The sequence below is a fragment of the Carcharhinus amblyrhynchos genome, chromosome 10, assembly GCF_965287045.1.
Source record: "Carcharhinus amblyrhynchos chromosome 10, sCarAmb.v2.hapA, whole genome shotgun sequence".
NCBI classification, from domain to species: domain Eukaryota; kingdom Metazoa; phylum Chordata; class Chondrichthyes; order Carcharhiniformes; family Carcharhinidae; genus Carcharhinus; species Carcharhinus amblyrhynchos.
Genome location: NC_137333.1, coordinates 103,162,655 through 103,179,654, shown reverse-complemented (window position 1 = coordinate 103,179,654; position 17,000 = coordinate 103,162,655). Strand labels below are relative to the sequence as shown.

General features: G+C 42.6%; 1 protein-coding gene across 1 annotated transcript in view; it reads left to right on the top strand.

Annotated features, from left to right (window-relative positions):
- Positions 1–17,000, top strand: part of uvrag (UV radiation resistance associated gene) — a 320,344-nt gene that overhangs the window by 300,749 nt on the left and 2,595 nt on the right. The window contains exon 14 of the mRNA XM_080197696.1: positions 3,452–3,543. Within this exon, the coding sequence (XP_080053822.1) occupies positions 3,452–3,543 (92 nt within the window). The remainder of the gene's footprint in view (positions 1–3,451; positions 3,544–17,000) is intronic.

Here is a 17,000-nt window from a genome sequence, read left to right as displayed (position 1 = left end):
CAGTTACAATCCTGTGACTTTTTGTAGCAATCCAGACAATTGTTTTGCCTTGGGCTAATCTCTCAAATGCCGCACTGATGTCAGGGGAGGTGGAGTCGTGCTGGAAATTGATGTAAAAGTTAATTGTTAATTTTCAGATTTCCAAAAGCATGAGGCTTGAGCCTGCACAGTGTTTTAGTTAATTGTACTCTGTTTTTGAGCTACAGTTGCAGTGGTCGATGAATGCCCTAATCGTTAACTTTCAGACAACTTAGAACCAATTATTTGAAATCAAACCCGTGATAACAGTAAAATAAAAGCAAAATACTGCAGATGCTGGAGATGTAAAATGAAAATAAAGCACTGGAAAGAGCTCAGCAGGTCTTAAAGACTTGGTCTTGAAGAGATGGAGTACTCATTGTATACTGGTACTCGAGTTTAGAAGGATGAGGATGTTCTTATTGAAACTTACAGGATACTGCGAGGCCTGGATAGAGTGGACATGGAGACAGTGTTACCACTAGAGGAAAAACTAGAACCAGAGGGCACAACCTCAGGCTAAAGGGACAATTCCTTAACAGAGATGAGGAGGAATTTCTCCAGCCAGAGTGTGGTGAATGTGGAACTCTTTGCCACAGAAGGCTGTCGAGGCCAAGTCGTTGAATGTCTCTCAGACAGAGGTAGACAGTTTTTTGATTAATAAGGGGATCAGGAGTTATGGGGAATAGGCAGGAGAATGTGGATGAGAAAAATATCAGCCATGATTGAATGGCAGAGCAGACCTGATGGGCCAAGTGGCCTACTTCTGCTCCTACGTCTTGTGGTCTTTAGTAGAGTTAATGTTTCAAGTCTAATATTATTATTCATGTTGAACAGATGCATGGATAGGAAAGATTTAGAGGGATATGGACTAAATACAGGCAAATAGGGTTAGCTTAGATGGGCATTTTTGGTCAGCATGGACCAGTTTGGGCCAAAGGGCCTGGCTCCATGCCATTGATTCTATGATATGACTCTTTGGAATGGGTGTATTCCCCTCAAGAGTGGCATGTTACATCTATGGCTGATGTGCTCCAACTTTAATTAGATTTTTGTACCAATTGTAACCTTTGTGTTGATTAATTTTTGTACCAATGATGCAGTTCGTGTTTAGAATTATTTAGCCAGGTTGCAGATGTTTGACTGTTTTAGGTACTCTGGCTCAGAAATTTATAAAGCGGAGATACAACACCTGTATATTATTTGACTTTTATTACTCAACAGACATTTTGAAGACTAACTCTGAAAGTACATTGCTTTACTTTTTGGCAAAAGCTTGAACTATTTTAGTTTAAAATAACTCCAATACAATAGCTAGTTTTGATAATATTGCCTGTGGGAGCTATAAAAAAAAGCGCATTACAAGGAGAGACAAGTTACTCGAAGAGGCAATTTTAAAAACTATTACTAAGGGAGTAGTAAACTGTACATTAGTATATTAAGAGCTGTGATAAATGGAAGGCAGCCCTGTGGAGTCTTTGTTTACCAAAGCACCCTGAGTGTTTGCTACACCTGAGACATGTTTCTGATTCTACTTTGGCGGGGAAAGTAGAACATACTAATGACTGTGTGTGGGAAAATAGTGAGAGTCATCAGTTTGATATCTCCAGATTCCAGTTTCAGAACTGCATTACCTGAAGCCTGGTTCTTAACACTGCTGATGCTGAAAGTAATTTCAAAAATAGCCACGACTAACTCATGCAGAACAAACTTAGCTTCTACGTCCTCAATGTCCCAAAAGAACTTTTATAGCCAGTGAATCACTATCATTACAGCCACTTGTTACACGGGCAAATGCAATTGCTAATTTTTGTACAGCAAGGTACCAAAAGAGGATTGGGAGCAGTTAATCTGTTCCATGGTGTTATTCATTGACGGTACCTTGTACCTGAGTGGTGCCTGGATTATGCACTGAAATTCTGGACCTAGGCACTGATGCTGATACATGATTTTTCACAGTAATTTCAGTGTTAATACAAGCCTACTTGTGGCACTAATAAATAAGTACAAATGAAATCAATAAAGTGCACCACAATAAGTGATGTTACTTATGGCGATTACATGTGTATCTGCTTAGCATTCCACTAGGCATAAATTAGTGGTTCCTCCATGGTGTGGCTCCTTTTAAGTTTCTTGCAGTCTAGTTTCATCCTTCAGCTTTTATTTTATGCACGATCATACAGTTGTGCACATTACAGGGACACTGCACTCGAGTCAGTCCAGCAACAAAAGCAGCTTATATTTCTGTAGTGAGTTAACATGGTGAAATGGTCCATGGTCTCTCAAGGCAAGAAAGGAAAGCTGCAATCTTGACCCAGTCAGGCCTCAGCAAAGGGGCTAACTCTTAATTGTCATCTGAAAGAGCCTAGTAAGGTATTTGTTGTATTCAGCTGTATTCAAGCAGGCAGCTCACTACCATCTTATAAAGGACAGTTAGGGATGGGCAATAAATGCTGATCTTGCCAGCAACACCAATATCCTGTGAATGAATTTAAAAAAAGAGAAGCAAGTGAGAAAGATCATTGCTCCACCTTAGTTAATCTATCCAGGAAGGCTATATCGTTACCCACTGCACTGTGGGACCTTGCTGTTCTCAAATAGGCTGCAACATTTCCTGCATTTGCAACAGTGACTACATTTTTAACTGACTGTGAAAGCACTTTGGACATGCTGAGATAGTGAAAGGTGCTATAGAAATGGAAGCCTTTCATTTTAAGTAATAGGATTTTCTACTCCACTGATTCCATTCCATACACTAATTATCCTTGGTGACAAAAAATTTTTGTTTGAACTTGCGTCTACTTTTCGTCTCACAATTTACTCCTTTTGAGTTGCCTGGTTTTTAGGCCATCTGATACCACAGTTGAAAAAGCCCACTTTTTTTCAGTCCTCGTAAATCAGACCATTAACATTAAGGATCATATGTGTGACTCTTCCGTGCATTGCTTCCACTACTTGAATGTCTCCCTCATGCCTCTGACCAGAATTGGGCACCACGTTCGAGGTACAGTCTGATCAGAGTTCTGTAAGAGTCCTTCAAACATTTTCTGCTTTTCAGATTTCCACCTTCCCAATATTTTCCCTTTATTTCAATGTTAATGCCCCTACCCTGTATTGCATTCAGATCGGGATTGCAATTGCATCATATGGACTAGATTACCTCTTTAATCGCCATTGTGGAATGAAGCAGGACTTTGAATATGGAATCTATTGAAAATTATATGAACGGCTAAGACTTTTTTTGCCTTTTTGTGATATTTCTGGTGATATTCCATAATCAACAGCAGGCTATTGAAAGGAGACTTTGGATGAAAAACAGCCTACAAATAAATGCCTTCAGTGCATGGCTTTTAAACGCATTTAGGGAAAAAACATCAATGTTTGAAAATTATAGTGGTAAGGAAATAATAAGCCTTCCTGTTTGCATTTGCAGCTAAGATACCAGCATGGCCTATCTACACCAGATCTCCGACAGACGTTACCTAATCTGAAAAACTTCATGGAGCATGGGCTAATGGTAAAGTGGTAGGTATCCAGTCCTTGCGACTAAGTCTTGATTGAGAATGGTTCAAGTTTAAAATGCTAGTATTAGAATCAACTTGAGGCATTAAAGTTAAGGAGTGTGGGACAAGAAGGCAGGACAATTGCTACTCCTGAGCTATGTTGCTGATTCTGCTTTGGCGATTGGAGAAAGTAAAATGTACTAATAACTGTGTGTGGGGAAAATAGTGAGAGTCATCAGTTTGACATCTCCAGATTCTAGTTGCAGAATAGCATTACCTGAAGCCTGGTTTTTAAAAAGGCTGATGCTGGAAGTAATTTCAAAATTAGCCATGACGTGTGAATGATCAATATGCCCAATAAACATGTCCTTTTTTTTAACAGCTCAAGCTACCTTTTAACTCTTGATTCCTTCCCTCATCACAAAGACAGCAAATTGCCTCTTCACACTAGTTGTATCAGTTGTTGTCACTGGTAATATAGTCAATGATTCTGTCAGCCTTTTGGTGAAAAGATCTATAATTGTGAGCAGTTTTCTACACCAGATTATCCATTTTCCTCCATAACCTTGGATTTTTTTTCTTGGGCCACTTTCAAATCTCTTCACTAAAGTAAACAAGTTCATCTTCCTTAGACTCAGAAACACCTTTGCTCACCTCTGTATCCCCTCATTTTTCTTGAGTCCGTTTTCACTGTTCAATTCAGTGACCTCCCATATCAATTATTGCATAACTCTTTGCATACAAAAGCTGTGCCCTCAATTACCTCTGATCCTAATTTATTTCTCCTGATAATAGAAATTTGGTAAGTGCATGAGGAAAAAGGTACTAGAAGGTACATTGATGGGGTAACATGAAGTAAGATGAAAAAGAACTTTTGTGGAACATAAACTGGCCCAAACCTGATAGACCAAATGGTCTGTTTCTGTGTTGTAAAAAATCTCTGTTAATATTTTGCCTTGTCCAGTTGTCTTTCCTGTCTCTCAAAGCAGTTACTTCCTTTAGTGTGAGTGCATTTTGAGGCGCGTTGCTGCGTCATATACACAGAAGTCAGGAAGTTACTTGGACAAATAAACTGGAAGGAGGCGTTCTTAGGGAAAAGTACCGAAGGAAGGTGGCAGATATTCAAGGAATGTGTGTCTGGAGCTCTGAATGACAACGTTCCGATGAGACGAGGGGGTTTTGGTGGGTCGAGGGAACCGTGGTGCACAAAGGATGTGTTGAACCTAGTCAGGAAGAAAAGGAAGGTGTACAAGAGGTTCAGGGAATTAGGAGATGTTAAAGATCTTGAGGAGTATAAGGACTGTAGGAGGGAACTTAAAAGGGAAATTAGGAGAGCCAGAAGGGGTCATGAGAAGACCTTGGCGGGTAAGATTAAGGAGAATCCCAAGGCCTTCTATAAATATGTGAAAGGTAAAAGGATAAGAAGAGAAGGGATAGGACCGATAAAAGGTGAGGGGGGAAAGGTTTGTGTGGAACCAGAAGAAATGGCGGAGGTGCTTAACGAGTACTTCGCCTCAGTATTCACGGTGGAAGCCGATCTGGGAGATTTTGTTATGGATTTGCAGCAGATGGAAAGGATTGAGTACGTGAATATTAAGGAGGAGGATGTGTTGGAACTTTTGAATTCTATCAAGGTAGATAAGTCGCCGGGACCAGATGGGATGTACCCCAGGATACTGTGGGAGGCGAGGGAAGAGATTGCAGAGCCCCTGGCGATGATCTTTGCGTCGTCAATGGAGACGGGAGAGGTTCCAGAGGATTGGAGGATTGCGGATGTAGTTCCTATTTTTAAGAAAGGGAACAGAGATAGCCCGGGAAATTACCGACCGGTGAGTCTGACCTCAGTGGTTGGTAAGCTGATGGAGAGGCTTCTGAGGGACAAGATTTACGAACATTTGGAGAGGTTTGACATGATCAGGAATAGTCAGCATGGATTTGTCAAGGGCAGGTCATGCCTTACAAGCCTAGTTGAGTTCTTCGATAATGTGACTGAACACATTGACGAAGGAAGTGCCGTGGACGTAGTGTACATGGACTTCAGCAAGGCGTTTGATAAGGTCCCCCATGCAAGACTTCTTGAGAAGGTGAGAGGGCATGGGATCCAAGGGCCTTTGGCCTTGTGGATCCAGAACTGGCTTGCCTGCAGAAGGCAGAGAGTGGTTGTGGATGGGGCTTTTTCTGAATGGAGGTCAGTCACCAGCGGAGTGCCTCAAGGATCTGTTCTGGGACCCTTGTTGTTTGTCATTTTCATAAATGACCTGGATGAGGAAGTGGAGGGATGGGTAAGTAAGTTCGCTGATGACACGAAGGTCGGTGGTGTTGTGGATGATCTGGAAGGATGGCAAAAGTTGCAGCAGGACATAGATAGGATGCAGGACTGGGCGGAGAAGTGGCAGATGGACTTCAACGCGGATAAATGTGTTGTCGTCCATTTTGGCAGAACCAACGGGATGAACGAGTACACTATTAAGGGCAGAAGTCTGAGTAGTGTTGAGGAGCAGAAGGATCTTGGGGTCCGGGTCCACAGGACTCTTAAATCGGTCTCGCAGGTGGAGGAGGTGGTCAAGAAGGCGTATGGTGTACTGGCCTTCATTAATCGAGGGATTGAGTTTAGGAGTCGGGAGGTAATGCTGGAACTTTATAAGACCCTTGTCAGGCCTCATTTGGAGTATTGTGCGCAGTTCTGGTCGCCTCACTATAGGAAAGATGTAGAAGCTATTGAAAGGGTGCAGAGGAGATTTACAAGGATGTTGCCTGGACTGGGAGGCATGCCTTATGAAGTTAGGTTGAGGGAGCTGGGACTCTTTTCCCTGGAGAGACGAAGGTTGAGAGGCGACCTGATAGAAGTTTACAAAATGTTGAGAGGAATAGATAGGGTGGACTCTCAGAGGCTATTTCCCCGGTTTGAAATGGTCGCTACGAGAGGACACAGATTTAAGGTGCGGGGAGGGAGGTTCAGAAGTGATGTTAGGGGTAAGTTTTTCACTCAGAGGGTGGTGAGTGAATGGAATCGGCTGCCGTCAGTGGTGGTGGAGGCGAACTCGCTGGGGTCTTTTAAAAGACTTCTGGATGAGTATATGGGGTTTAATGAGATTGAGGGTTATAGGTAGGTCTGTAGGTTGGTAGGTGATGTGGTCGGCGCAGCTTGTGGGCCGAAGGGCCTGTTTGTGCTGTAGTGTTCTATGTTCTATGTTCTATGTTCTATGTTCTAAGTGAAGTGCCAGTTTACAGGGAGGCTGTGGTGACCATTCTGTCTGCTTCACATCCACCCTAACTCACTCTTTGTGACAGTTCCATAATTTTCCAACTCTTCCCATAGCAGTCACCAGATTCCCTTCTGCTCTGCCATGCTCTTGTACTGGATGACCTTTCCTTGTGCTTCATTTTCTTGTGTCCATATTGCTGTCATTTCCTTTGAGAGTTGACTGGAATGCGTTAATCGTTTACTAATAAAATACAGGCTATTACAGAGTGTGCTTTTTATACAGAGCACATTATTAAGAGCACAATACATCATTCTCTTAATGCTTCCTCAACTGTGTGAGTGTGTTCTGTCAATATTTGTTTAAGTAGGTAGGGGAGCTGACAGTTGCAGGGTTGAAAAATGCACATCTGAACGTCAGAAAACCTTGCATTGATACAAAGCTTTATCACATTTCTTAAACATCTCAAAGACACTTCACATGCAATGACTTACTTTGAAGTGCACAGAATGTTCTGTAGATAAACGCAGTGGCTACTTAGTGCACACATAGATAAATCAGCAGGACCTAATGAGGTATATCCCAGGACATTGAGGGAGGCTAGGGAGGAAATTGCGGGTACCCTAGCCGAGATATTTGAATCATCGATGGTCACAGGTAAGATGCCTGAAGATTGGAGAGTGGCAAATGTGCTTTTGTTTAAAAAGGGCTGCAGAGAAAAGCCTGGGAACTATGGGCCAGTGAGCCTCACACCTGTGGTAGGTAAATTGTTGGAAGGTATTTTGAGAGAGAGGATCTACAAGCATTTGGAGATGCAAGGACTGATTAGGGATGATCAACATGGCTTTGTGAATGGAAAATCGTGTCTCATAAATTTAATTGAGTTTTTTGAAGGGGTAACCAAGAAGATAGATGAGGGCAATGCAGTTGATGTTGTCTACATGGACTTTAGCAAGGCCTCTGACGAAGTATCGCATGGTAGGTTGTTGCACAAAGTTAAATCTCATGGGATCCAGGGTGAGGTATCTAAACGGATACAAAATTGGCCTCTTGTCAGAAGCCAGAGGGCGTTGCAGAGAGTTGTTTTCAAACTGGAGGCCTGTGACCAGCGGTGTGCCTCAAGGATAGTGCTGGGCCCACTGTTATTTGTCATTTATATTAATTATTTGTCTGAGAATATAGGGGGCATGCTTAGTAAGTTTGTAGATGACACCAAGATTGGTGGCATGGTGGACAGTGAGGAAGCTAATTTCCAATAGCAATGGGAACTTGATCAATTGGGCCAGTGGGCTGACGAATGACGGATGGAGTTTAATTTAGACAAATAGAACATAGAACATTACAACGCAGTACAGGCCCTTCGGCCCTCGATGTTGCGCTGACCTGTGAAACCAATCTAAAGCCCATCTAACCTACACTTTTCCAATATCATCCATATGTTTATCCAATGACCATTTAAATGCCCTTAATGTTAGGGAATCCACTACTGGTGCATGGAAGGGCATTCCATGCTCTTACTACTCTGAGTAAAGAACCTATATCTAACACCCCTCAATTTAAAGCTATGTCCCCTCATGCTAGCCATCTCCATCCGAGGAAAAAGGTTCACACGGTCCACTCTGATCATCATGTATGCCTCTATTAAGTCATCTCTTAACCTTCTCTCTAACAAAAACAGCCTCAAGTCCCTCAGCCTTTTCTCATAAGACCTGCCCACCATACCAGGCAACATCCTGGTAAATCTCTTCTGCACCCTTTCCCATGCTTCCACATCCTTCCTATAATGCAGCGACCAGAACTATATGTAATACTCAAAGTGCGGCCGCACCGAAGTTTTGTACAGCTGCAACCTGACCTCATGGCTCTTAAACTCAATCTCTCTACCAATAAAAGCTAACACACCGTACGCCTTCTTAACAATCCTATCAACCTGGGTGCCAGCTTTCAGGGATCTATGCGCATCTATGCAAAAGTTCAGCAAGTCAGTCAGCATCTGTGAAAAGAGCCTGAGTTAATGTTTCAGGTCAAGTTACTGCTATCAGAACACAGGTGATATTTGCGCAATTTCACTTCAAATTATAATTGTCCGAATTAAGCAACTTGTAAGTATAAATGCAAGGTAATGCATTTTGGTAGATTGAACCAGGGCAGGACTTGCTCGGTTAATGGTAGGGCATTGGGGAGAGTTACAGAACAAAGAGATCTAGGGGTACATGTTCATAGCTCCTTGAAAGTGGAGTCACGGGGGACAGAGCAGTGAAGAAGGCATTTGGTATACTTGGTTTCATCAGTCAAAATATTGAATACAGGAGTTGGGACACCTTGTTGAAGTTGTGCAAGACATTGGTAAGGCCACACTTGGAATACTGTGTGCAATTCTGGTCACCCTATTATAGAAAGGATATTATTAAACTAGAAAGAATGCAGAAAAGATTTACTAGGATGCTACTGGGACTTGATGCATTGAGTTTTAAGGAGAGGCTGAATAGACTGGGACATTTTTCCTCTGGAGCATAGGAGGCTGAGGGGTGACCTTATAGAGTTTGATAAAATAATGAGGGGCATAGCCAAGGTAGATATTCAATACCTTTTCCTAAAGGTAGGGGAGTCTAAAACTAGAGGGCATAGATTTAAGGTGAGAGGGGAGAGATACAAAAGTGTCCAGAGAGGCAATTTTTTCACACAGAAGGTGGTGAGTGTATGGGACAAGCTGCCAGAGGTAGTAGTAGAGGCGGGTACAATTTTATCTTTTAAAAAGCATTTAGATATGGGTATGATGGGTATAGAGGGATATGGGCCAAATGTTTAGGGGCCTTTTAAAAGAAAAAAGGACGGCATGGACAAGTTGGGCTGAAGGGCCTATTTCCACGCTGTAAACCTCTATGACTTCCTGACTCTATCCCATTACAATCGGGGATAGTTGATCAGTACACTACTGGAGAAACTTCCTGCTGAATTTTATAGGAAGAAAAGTTTGCTGTAAAAGACCATTCTCTTCATGTCTCTTCTGCTATTGCATCTTGTTCTTCGGAATTTTTATTTAGTTTTCCTGCTTTTTTGGTGAAGGTCATCATAAAATTTCATTTCTGTTTTGTGATTAAGTAGGAAATCTGCTCCCTGGCAATAGTATTCATTATTACGATTGAGTTCAAACAGGGTGTGGCTCTGAATCAATTTTGCATTTTCTCTCTTTCTCTTCTCCACCCACTTCTAAAAGATAATAGCTCTTACCTTCTAGCCTGATATCTTGGATGATGTTGAAAAGTTCTGTGATAATTGGCTTAACTCTACCCTCCCGTTTTCTGGTAATAGCTGCTTGTGCTCTCAACTCATTGTGAAGCTACATGGAGTTTCTCGGTGCAGTACCTAAAGTGCAATTATAATAATACTCTCGGAAAGCCAAGATAATGCATTTAATGCAGTTTTGAGAAAATATGCGCACCAATCTTTCAAGGAGTTCAAAAGTGCTGGTTAGGTGGATTGGCCATGCTAAATTCTTCTTCAGTGTACCCCAACAGGTGCCAGAGTGTGGCAATTTTCAGAGTAACTTCATTAATGTTAATGTAAGCCTATTTGTGACACTAATAAATAAACTTAAACTTACAAGGCTCATTTAGCATTAATGTGTATCAATATATTACAAAGAAATATAAAACATGAAACCCAATCTGTTTTATTATTGCTCCAGCAATACTCTTCTTAGTATCAGCCTTGGCTCAATGGGTAGCATTGTCACTTTGCGATCTGGAGGTTGGAGTTCGAGTCTCCTGCCAGGTACCTTCGCACAAAATCAAGCATGATACTCATGGTGCAGTACTAAAGGGGTGTTGCTGTTTCAGAGGTGATATATCAGTGATGGGATCAGGAGGCTCTGTCTGTTCTCTCAGCTAGAAGTAAAAGATACTGTAGAACTATTTTGAAGAATGGGAGTTTCTCTGATAACCTAGCCAATATGAATCATCCTTTCTCTCTCTGTCTCTCTCTCTCCGTCTCTACTCTTTCCCCCCCCCACCCCCAATTAACACCATCAAAACATTCAATACTACCGTCACTAATGCAATTTGTACCATCTATTAATGTATTGCTACAACTCACCATGATTCCTTCAACAGTATTTTCCCTTGACCTCTGTCATCCAGAAAGACAAGGGCAGCATTACAAGAGGACACCACCTGTAAGGTCCCATGCAATTCATATACTTTCCTGTACGTATATGACACAGACAGCAGCAGTCCAGGATGATAACACACCAGCACCTTCTTGAGAGTAATTAACATTGGGCGATAAAGTCTGTCCTTGCTCACAAGGGCATCCAATGAACAAATACAAATAGGTAATTTTGTCATGTACCTCATTGGTGTTTGTGGGGGTTTGCTGTGCATAAATTGGCAGAGCACTGCTTATGTTAGAAAAGTGAAGATGTGTGTAGTGCACTTGGCAATGGAGCGAGCTATCTTGGATCTGGTGCTATGCAATGAGGTGGGTAGAATTAGGGACCTTGCAGTGAAGGATCCTCTTGGGGAGAGTGATCATTGTATGGTGGAGTTTCTGGTGCAGATGGAGGAGGAGAAAGTGGGTTCCCGGACGCGCGTCCTTTGAACAGAGGGGAGTACGGTAGGATGAGAGAAGAATTGGCGAATGTGGACTGGGGGAGCGCGTTGGAAGGTAGGTCTGCTGAGGAGCAGTGGAGGATCTTTAAGGAGATCTTTCTTGGTGCTCAGCAGAAATTTATTCCGATGGTCAAAAAGGACAGTAGGAGGAGAGGTAATAAGCCGTGGATAACGAAGGAGGTGAAGGAAAGTGTTAAATTAAAAGCGGAGGCATTTAGAGTAGCAAAGAGTAGTGGGCGAGAAGAGGATTGGGAGAGGTTTAAATGTCAACAAAGATTGACAAAGAAGATGATAAAGAAGGGTAGGAGAAACTATGAAGCTGCGCTTGCGCTTAATATAAAAAAGGATAGCAAGAGTTTTTATAAGTATATAAAAAGGAAGAGGCTGGCTAGGGTGAACGTTGGTCCCTTAGAGGATGAGAAGGGGGACTTAGTGGTAGGGGATGGGGATATGGCTGAGGTCCTGAATAACTTTTTTGTTTCTGTCTTCACGGAGGAGGACGTGAATAATTTGCCGGGTGTTAGAGATGGAAAGGTGGTAGGGCTGGAGGGTCTTAATGACATTACTGTTACTAGAGAGGAGGTGCTTGACAGACTGGAGGGACTGATTGTAGACAAGTCGCCAGGACCGGATGGAATGCATCCGAGGGTTCTGAAAGAAATGGCGGAGGTTATAGTGGATGCCTTGGTGGTTATTTTCCAGACGTCGCTGGATTCCGGGGAAGTGCCGGAAGATTGGAAAGCGGCTAATGTTACGCCGTTGTTTAAGAAGGGTGCCAGGCAAAAGGCAGGGAATTATAGGCCAGTTAGTTTAACGTCTGTTGTAGGTAAAATGTTAGAATCCGTCATCAAGGAGGAAATAGCGAGGCATCTTGAGAGGAATTGCTTGATAGAGCAGACACAGCACGGTTTCGTTAAAGGGAAGTCGTGTCTGACAAATTTACTGGAGTTCTATGAGGATGTGTCTAGGGCGGTGGATAGAGGAGAGCCGGTGGATGCGGTCTTTCTTGATTTTCAGAAGGCGTTTGACAAGGTACCTCACAGGAGGTTATTGCAGAAGGCCAGGGGACAGGGAGTTGGGGGTAGAGTGTTAGCGTGGATAGAGGATTGGTTGTCAAATAGGAGGCAGAGTGTGGGGGTCAATGGGTGCTATTCGGATTGGCGGTTGGTGACTAGTGGAGTGCCTCAGGGGTCGGTGCTGGGGCCTCAGCTATTTACCACTTATATAGATGATCTGGAGGAGGGAACCAAGTGTAGGGTGTCGAAATTTGCTGATGACACCAAGATTGGAGGAAAGGCAAATTGTGCGGAGGGTGTGGAGAGTCTACAGAAGGATCTAGATAGGCTGGGCGAATGGGCCAGGAAATGGCAAATGGAATTTAATGTTGGCAAGTGCGAGGTGGTCTACTTTGGTAGGAATAATGGTAGGAAGGATTATCACTTACGTGGCGAAAAACTGCAGCAGACGACGGTGCAGAGGGACCTTGGGGTCCTTGTGCATGAGTCGCAAAAACCCAGCTTGCAGGTGCAGCAGGTGATCAGGAAGGCGAATGGGATGCTGGCCTTCATAGCGAGGGGGATTGAATATAAAAGTAGGGAGGTCTTGCTGTGGCTGTATAGGGCATTGGTGAGGCCGCAGCTGGAGTACTGTGTGCAGTTTTGGGCGCCGTACTTACGCAAGGATATTTTGGCCTTGGAGGGAGTGCAGAGGAGTTTTACTAGGCTGATGCCGGAGTTGAGGGGGTTGAGCTATGAGGAGAGGCTGAATAAACTAGGCTTGTACTCGTTAGAGTTTAGAAGAATGAGGGGAGATCTCATTGAGACGTATAAGATGATGAATGGGATGGATAGGATAGAGGTGGAGAGACTCTTCCCACTCAGAAAGGATAATAGGACTAGGGGGCACAGCCTCAAGATAAAGCGGGGGCGGTTTAGAATGGAGTTGAGGAGGAACTTCTTCACTCAAAGGGTGGTGAATCTCTGGAATTCTCTGCCCGTTGAAGTGGTGGAGGCTGCCTCGCTAAATATTTTTAAGACGCGGGTTGATGGGTTTTTGATAAGAGAGGGGAATTAAGGATTATGGGGAGAGGGCGGGAAAGTGGAACTGAGCCACGACAGATCAGCCATGATCTTATTGAATGGCGGGGCAGGCTCGAAGGGCTAGATGGCCTACTCCTGCTCCTATTTCTTATGTTCTTATGTTCTTATGTTATGTTCTTATGTCATGAAAGGGTCCATATATAAGTTTTTTTTATTTATATTTTACCACCTCAGATTAATTACATTTCCATTGGCCACTTAACCCACAAGTATTCATCATAGAATCCCTGCAGTGCAGAAGGAGGCCATTAGGCCCATCAGGTCTGCACTGACCACAATCCCACCCAGGCCCTATCCCCATACATTTATCCTAGCTAGCTCCCCCAATCCCAACACAAAGGGGCAATTAGCATGGCCAATCCACCTAACCCACACTCCTTTGGACTATGGGAGGGAACCCACACAGAAACGGAGAATGTTCAAACTCCACACAACCAGTGACCCAAGCTGGGATTCCACTCTATTGTTACACAATGACATATTCAAGGCACAATCCACATTTGAAAGGACAAATTGCACAGTAGAAGTTAACATGCCACCATTTTGCTTTACTTATAGCTCCTTTGCCATTGATAGCCTATCCTTGATGATGCTAAGTCGTTGCTCTACTCAAAAGAAATTTAAATTATTTACTAGTTTGAATTATGGAAATTTAACGCAAGAGCATAAAAGGAAATTTTGGAAAAGTTCAGCAAGTCAGGCAGCATCTGTGAAAAGAGTCAGAGTTAATGTTTCAGGTCAAGTTACCACTATCAGAACACAGGTGGTGATATTTGTGCAATTTCACTTCAAATTATAATTGTCCGAATTAAGCAAATTGTAAGTATAAACAAGATAACCTTTTTAAACTTTTGTGCAAATGCTGTGAAATTGCTAAGTGCTGTTAAATCTATTTTAAAGTGAGTAGTACGATATATCTTTATCTGATTCTGGTTAACTTCATTGATTTGTAAGAAGATATTTAATCTGTTGGAATCATTGGTTTTGGTGTGTTGGATCTGCGTTAGAGGTTTCTGTATTTTTTTTTAAATGGGGTTTTTGTCTCATAATTTTGAACCTACGTAGACCACTATAAACTAAAACAACAATTTTGTCAAAATCCCTTTGCCAGAGACTGACAGAAAATACTACCAAAACACTCAGTTTGAGTAAAGATGATCTTAGCTGATGTGGTTCATAAATGTATTTATGGAGATCTTGCTCTGGATCTCTTGAAGGAAAAAAAAATTGCCAAACATATAAAATTTTGATTTGAAACCACAGCAGCTGGCCATTGCGCTGAACATATTTAAACATTATAGGAGGTGGGGGGGGGAGCTGGGGACTGATGGAGTGTCATGCGAGAGATTAATAAACTGAACCCTGCCAATTGGCAAATGATCAAATCCAGATCAACTGATCAGCCAATCTTGTCTGAGATGTCAACACTCATATCACAATGGACTTCACCCTAAGGTCTTGAAAGAAGTGGCTAATGAGACAGTTGATGCAATGGTTTTAATTTTCCAAAATTCTCTAGATTTGGGGAAGGTTCCATTGGACTGGAAGAAAGCAAAAGTAATTCCTTTATTCAAAAGGTGGGTGGGGGGGTCAGGGGTGGCATAGGGGGTGTAGACAGAAAGTTGGAGACTACAGGCCAGCTAGCCTAACATCTGTCAAAGGGAAAATGTTAGAAGTCATTATTAAAGATGTTATCACAGGGCACTTGGAAATATTCGAGGCAATCGGACAGAGTCAACATGGTTTTATGAAATCACGTTCAAACAATTTATTGAAGTTCTTTGAAGGAATCACTTGGACTGTGGATTAAGGGGGACCGGTGGAAGGACTGGACTTAAATTTCCGGAAGGCATTTGATGAGGTGCCCCATCAAAGTTTATTATGGGAAAATAAAAGCTCATGGTGTAGAGGGTGACATTGGCAAGGATTAAACTTGAATAGTTAACAGGAAACAGAACTGGCACAAATGGGTCTTTTTCCAGTTGGCAGGATGTGATGAACGGTGTGTCACAGGGATCAGTGCTGGGACCTCAACCACTTATAATTTATAATAAATGACTTACATGAAGGGACTAAAGATTTGGTTGCTAAATTTACAGACATCACAAAGATAGATAAGTGATTTGTGAAGAAGACATAAGGAGGCTACATGGAGTCAGGCAGAGAGGAGTTAGGTGAGTGGGCAAAAATCTGATAAATGGAGTATAATGTGGGAAAATATGAAATTGTCTATTTTGGAAGGAGGAATATAAAAGAAGCTTATATAAATGGTGAGACTTTGCAGAGTTCTGAGTTGCAGAGATATCTGGGTATTCTGGGGCATGAAACACAGGCTAGTAAATAATTAGAAAAGCTAATAGTGTGTTATCTATTGTGAAGGGAATTGATTTTTAAAAAAATGTATGCTTCTGTTGCTCAGGGCATTGGTGAGATCACATCTGCAATACTGTGGACAGTATTGGTCTCCTTATTTAAAGAAAGATATAAATGTGTTGGAAACTGTTCAAGGAAAGTTTACTAGACTAATACCAAGAATGGATGGGTTGTCTCGTGAGGTAAGGTTGGAGAGATTAGGTTTATATCCAGTAGAGTTTGGAACAGTGAACAGTTTTGGCCCCTTTTCTACGCAAACGTATACTGGCATTGGAGAGAGTCCAGAGAAGGTCCATTAGGTTGATCCAAGCTATGTAGGAACTTTGAGAGGAGGTTGAGTAAGTTGGACCTCTATTCATTGGAGTTTTGAAGAATAAGAGGTGCCCTTATTGAGATTTATAGGATTGTCACAGGCCTTGACAGGGTAGGTGCTGAGAGGTTGCTTCCCCATGTGGGATAGTCTAGGACCAGAGGGATAATCTCAGAGAAAGGAGTCACCCGTTTAAGGCAGAGATGAGGAGGGATTTCTTCTCTCGGGGGAGTGAATCTGTTGAATTCTTTCCTACAGAGGGCTGTAGAGGCTGGGTCATTAAGTATTTTTAAGGCTGAGAGAGAGCCAAATTTTTAATCAGTAAGGAAATCGAGAGTTATGGGGAAAGGTGGGTTAGTGGAACCGAGGATTATCATATAAGACCAGGCATGATCTTATTGGAAAGTGAAGCAGACTCAAATGGACTGAATGGCCTACTTCTAATCCTACATCTTATAGAAGAATAAGAGACAACTTGACTGAAACTTTTAAAATTTTGAGGGTCATTGACAGGGTGGATGTGGAGAGGATGTTTCCTGTTGTGGGAGAACCAGGAGTCACTGTTTAAAAATAAGCGTCACTCTCTTCCCACCCATTGGGGTACATGGGCATTGCTGGCTGGCCAATATTTATTGTCCATCCCTAGTTGCCCTTGAGAAGGCGGTGATGAGCTCCCTTCTAAATGCTGCAGTCCATTTAAGATGGAGCTGAGGAGAAATTCTTCCTCTGAGGGGCATGACTCTCTGAAAATCTTCCTCAAAAGGCAGTGGAAGCCAAATTTTATTATGTTTCTAAGACAGAGCGAAATGGATTCTTAGCCACCAAGGGGGTGGAAGGTTATTGGGGCGGGCCGCAGGAATGTGAAGTTGCCATCACACCAGCCA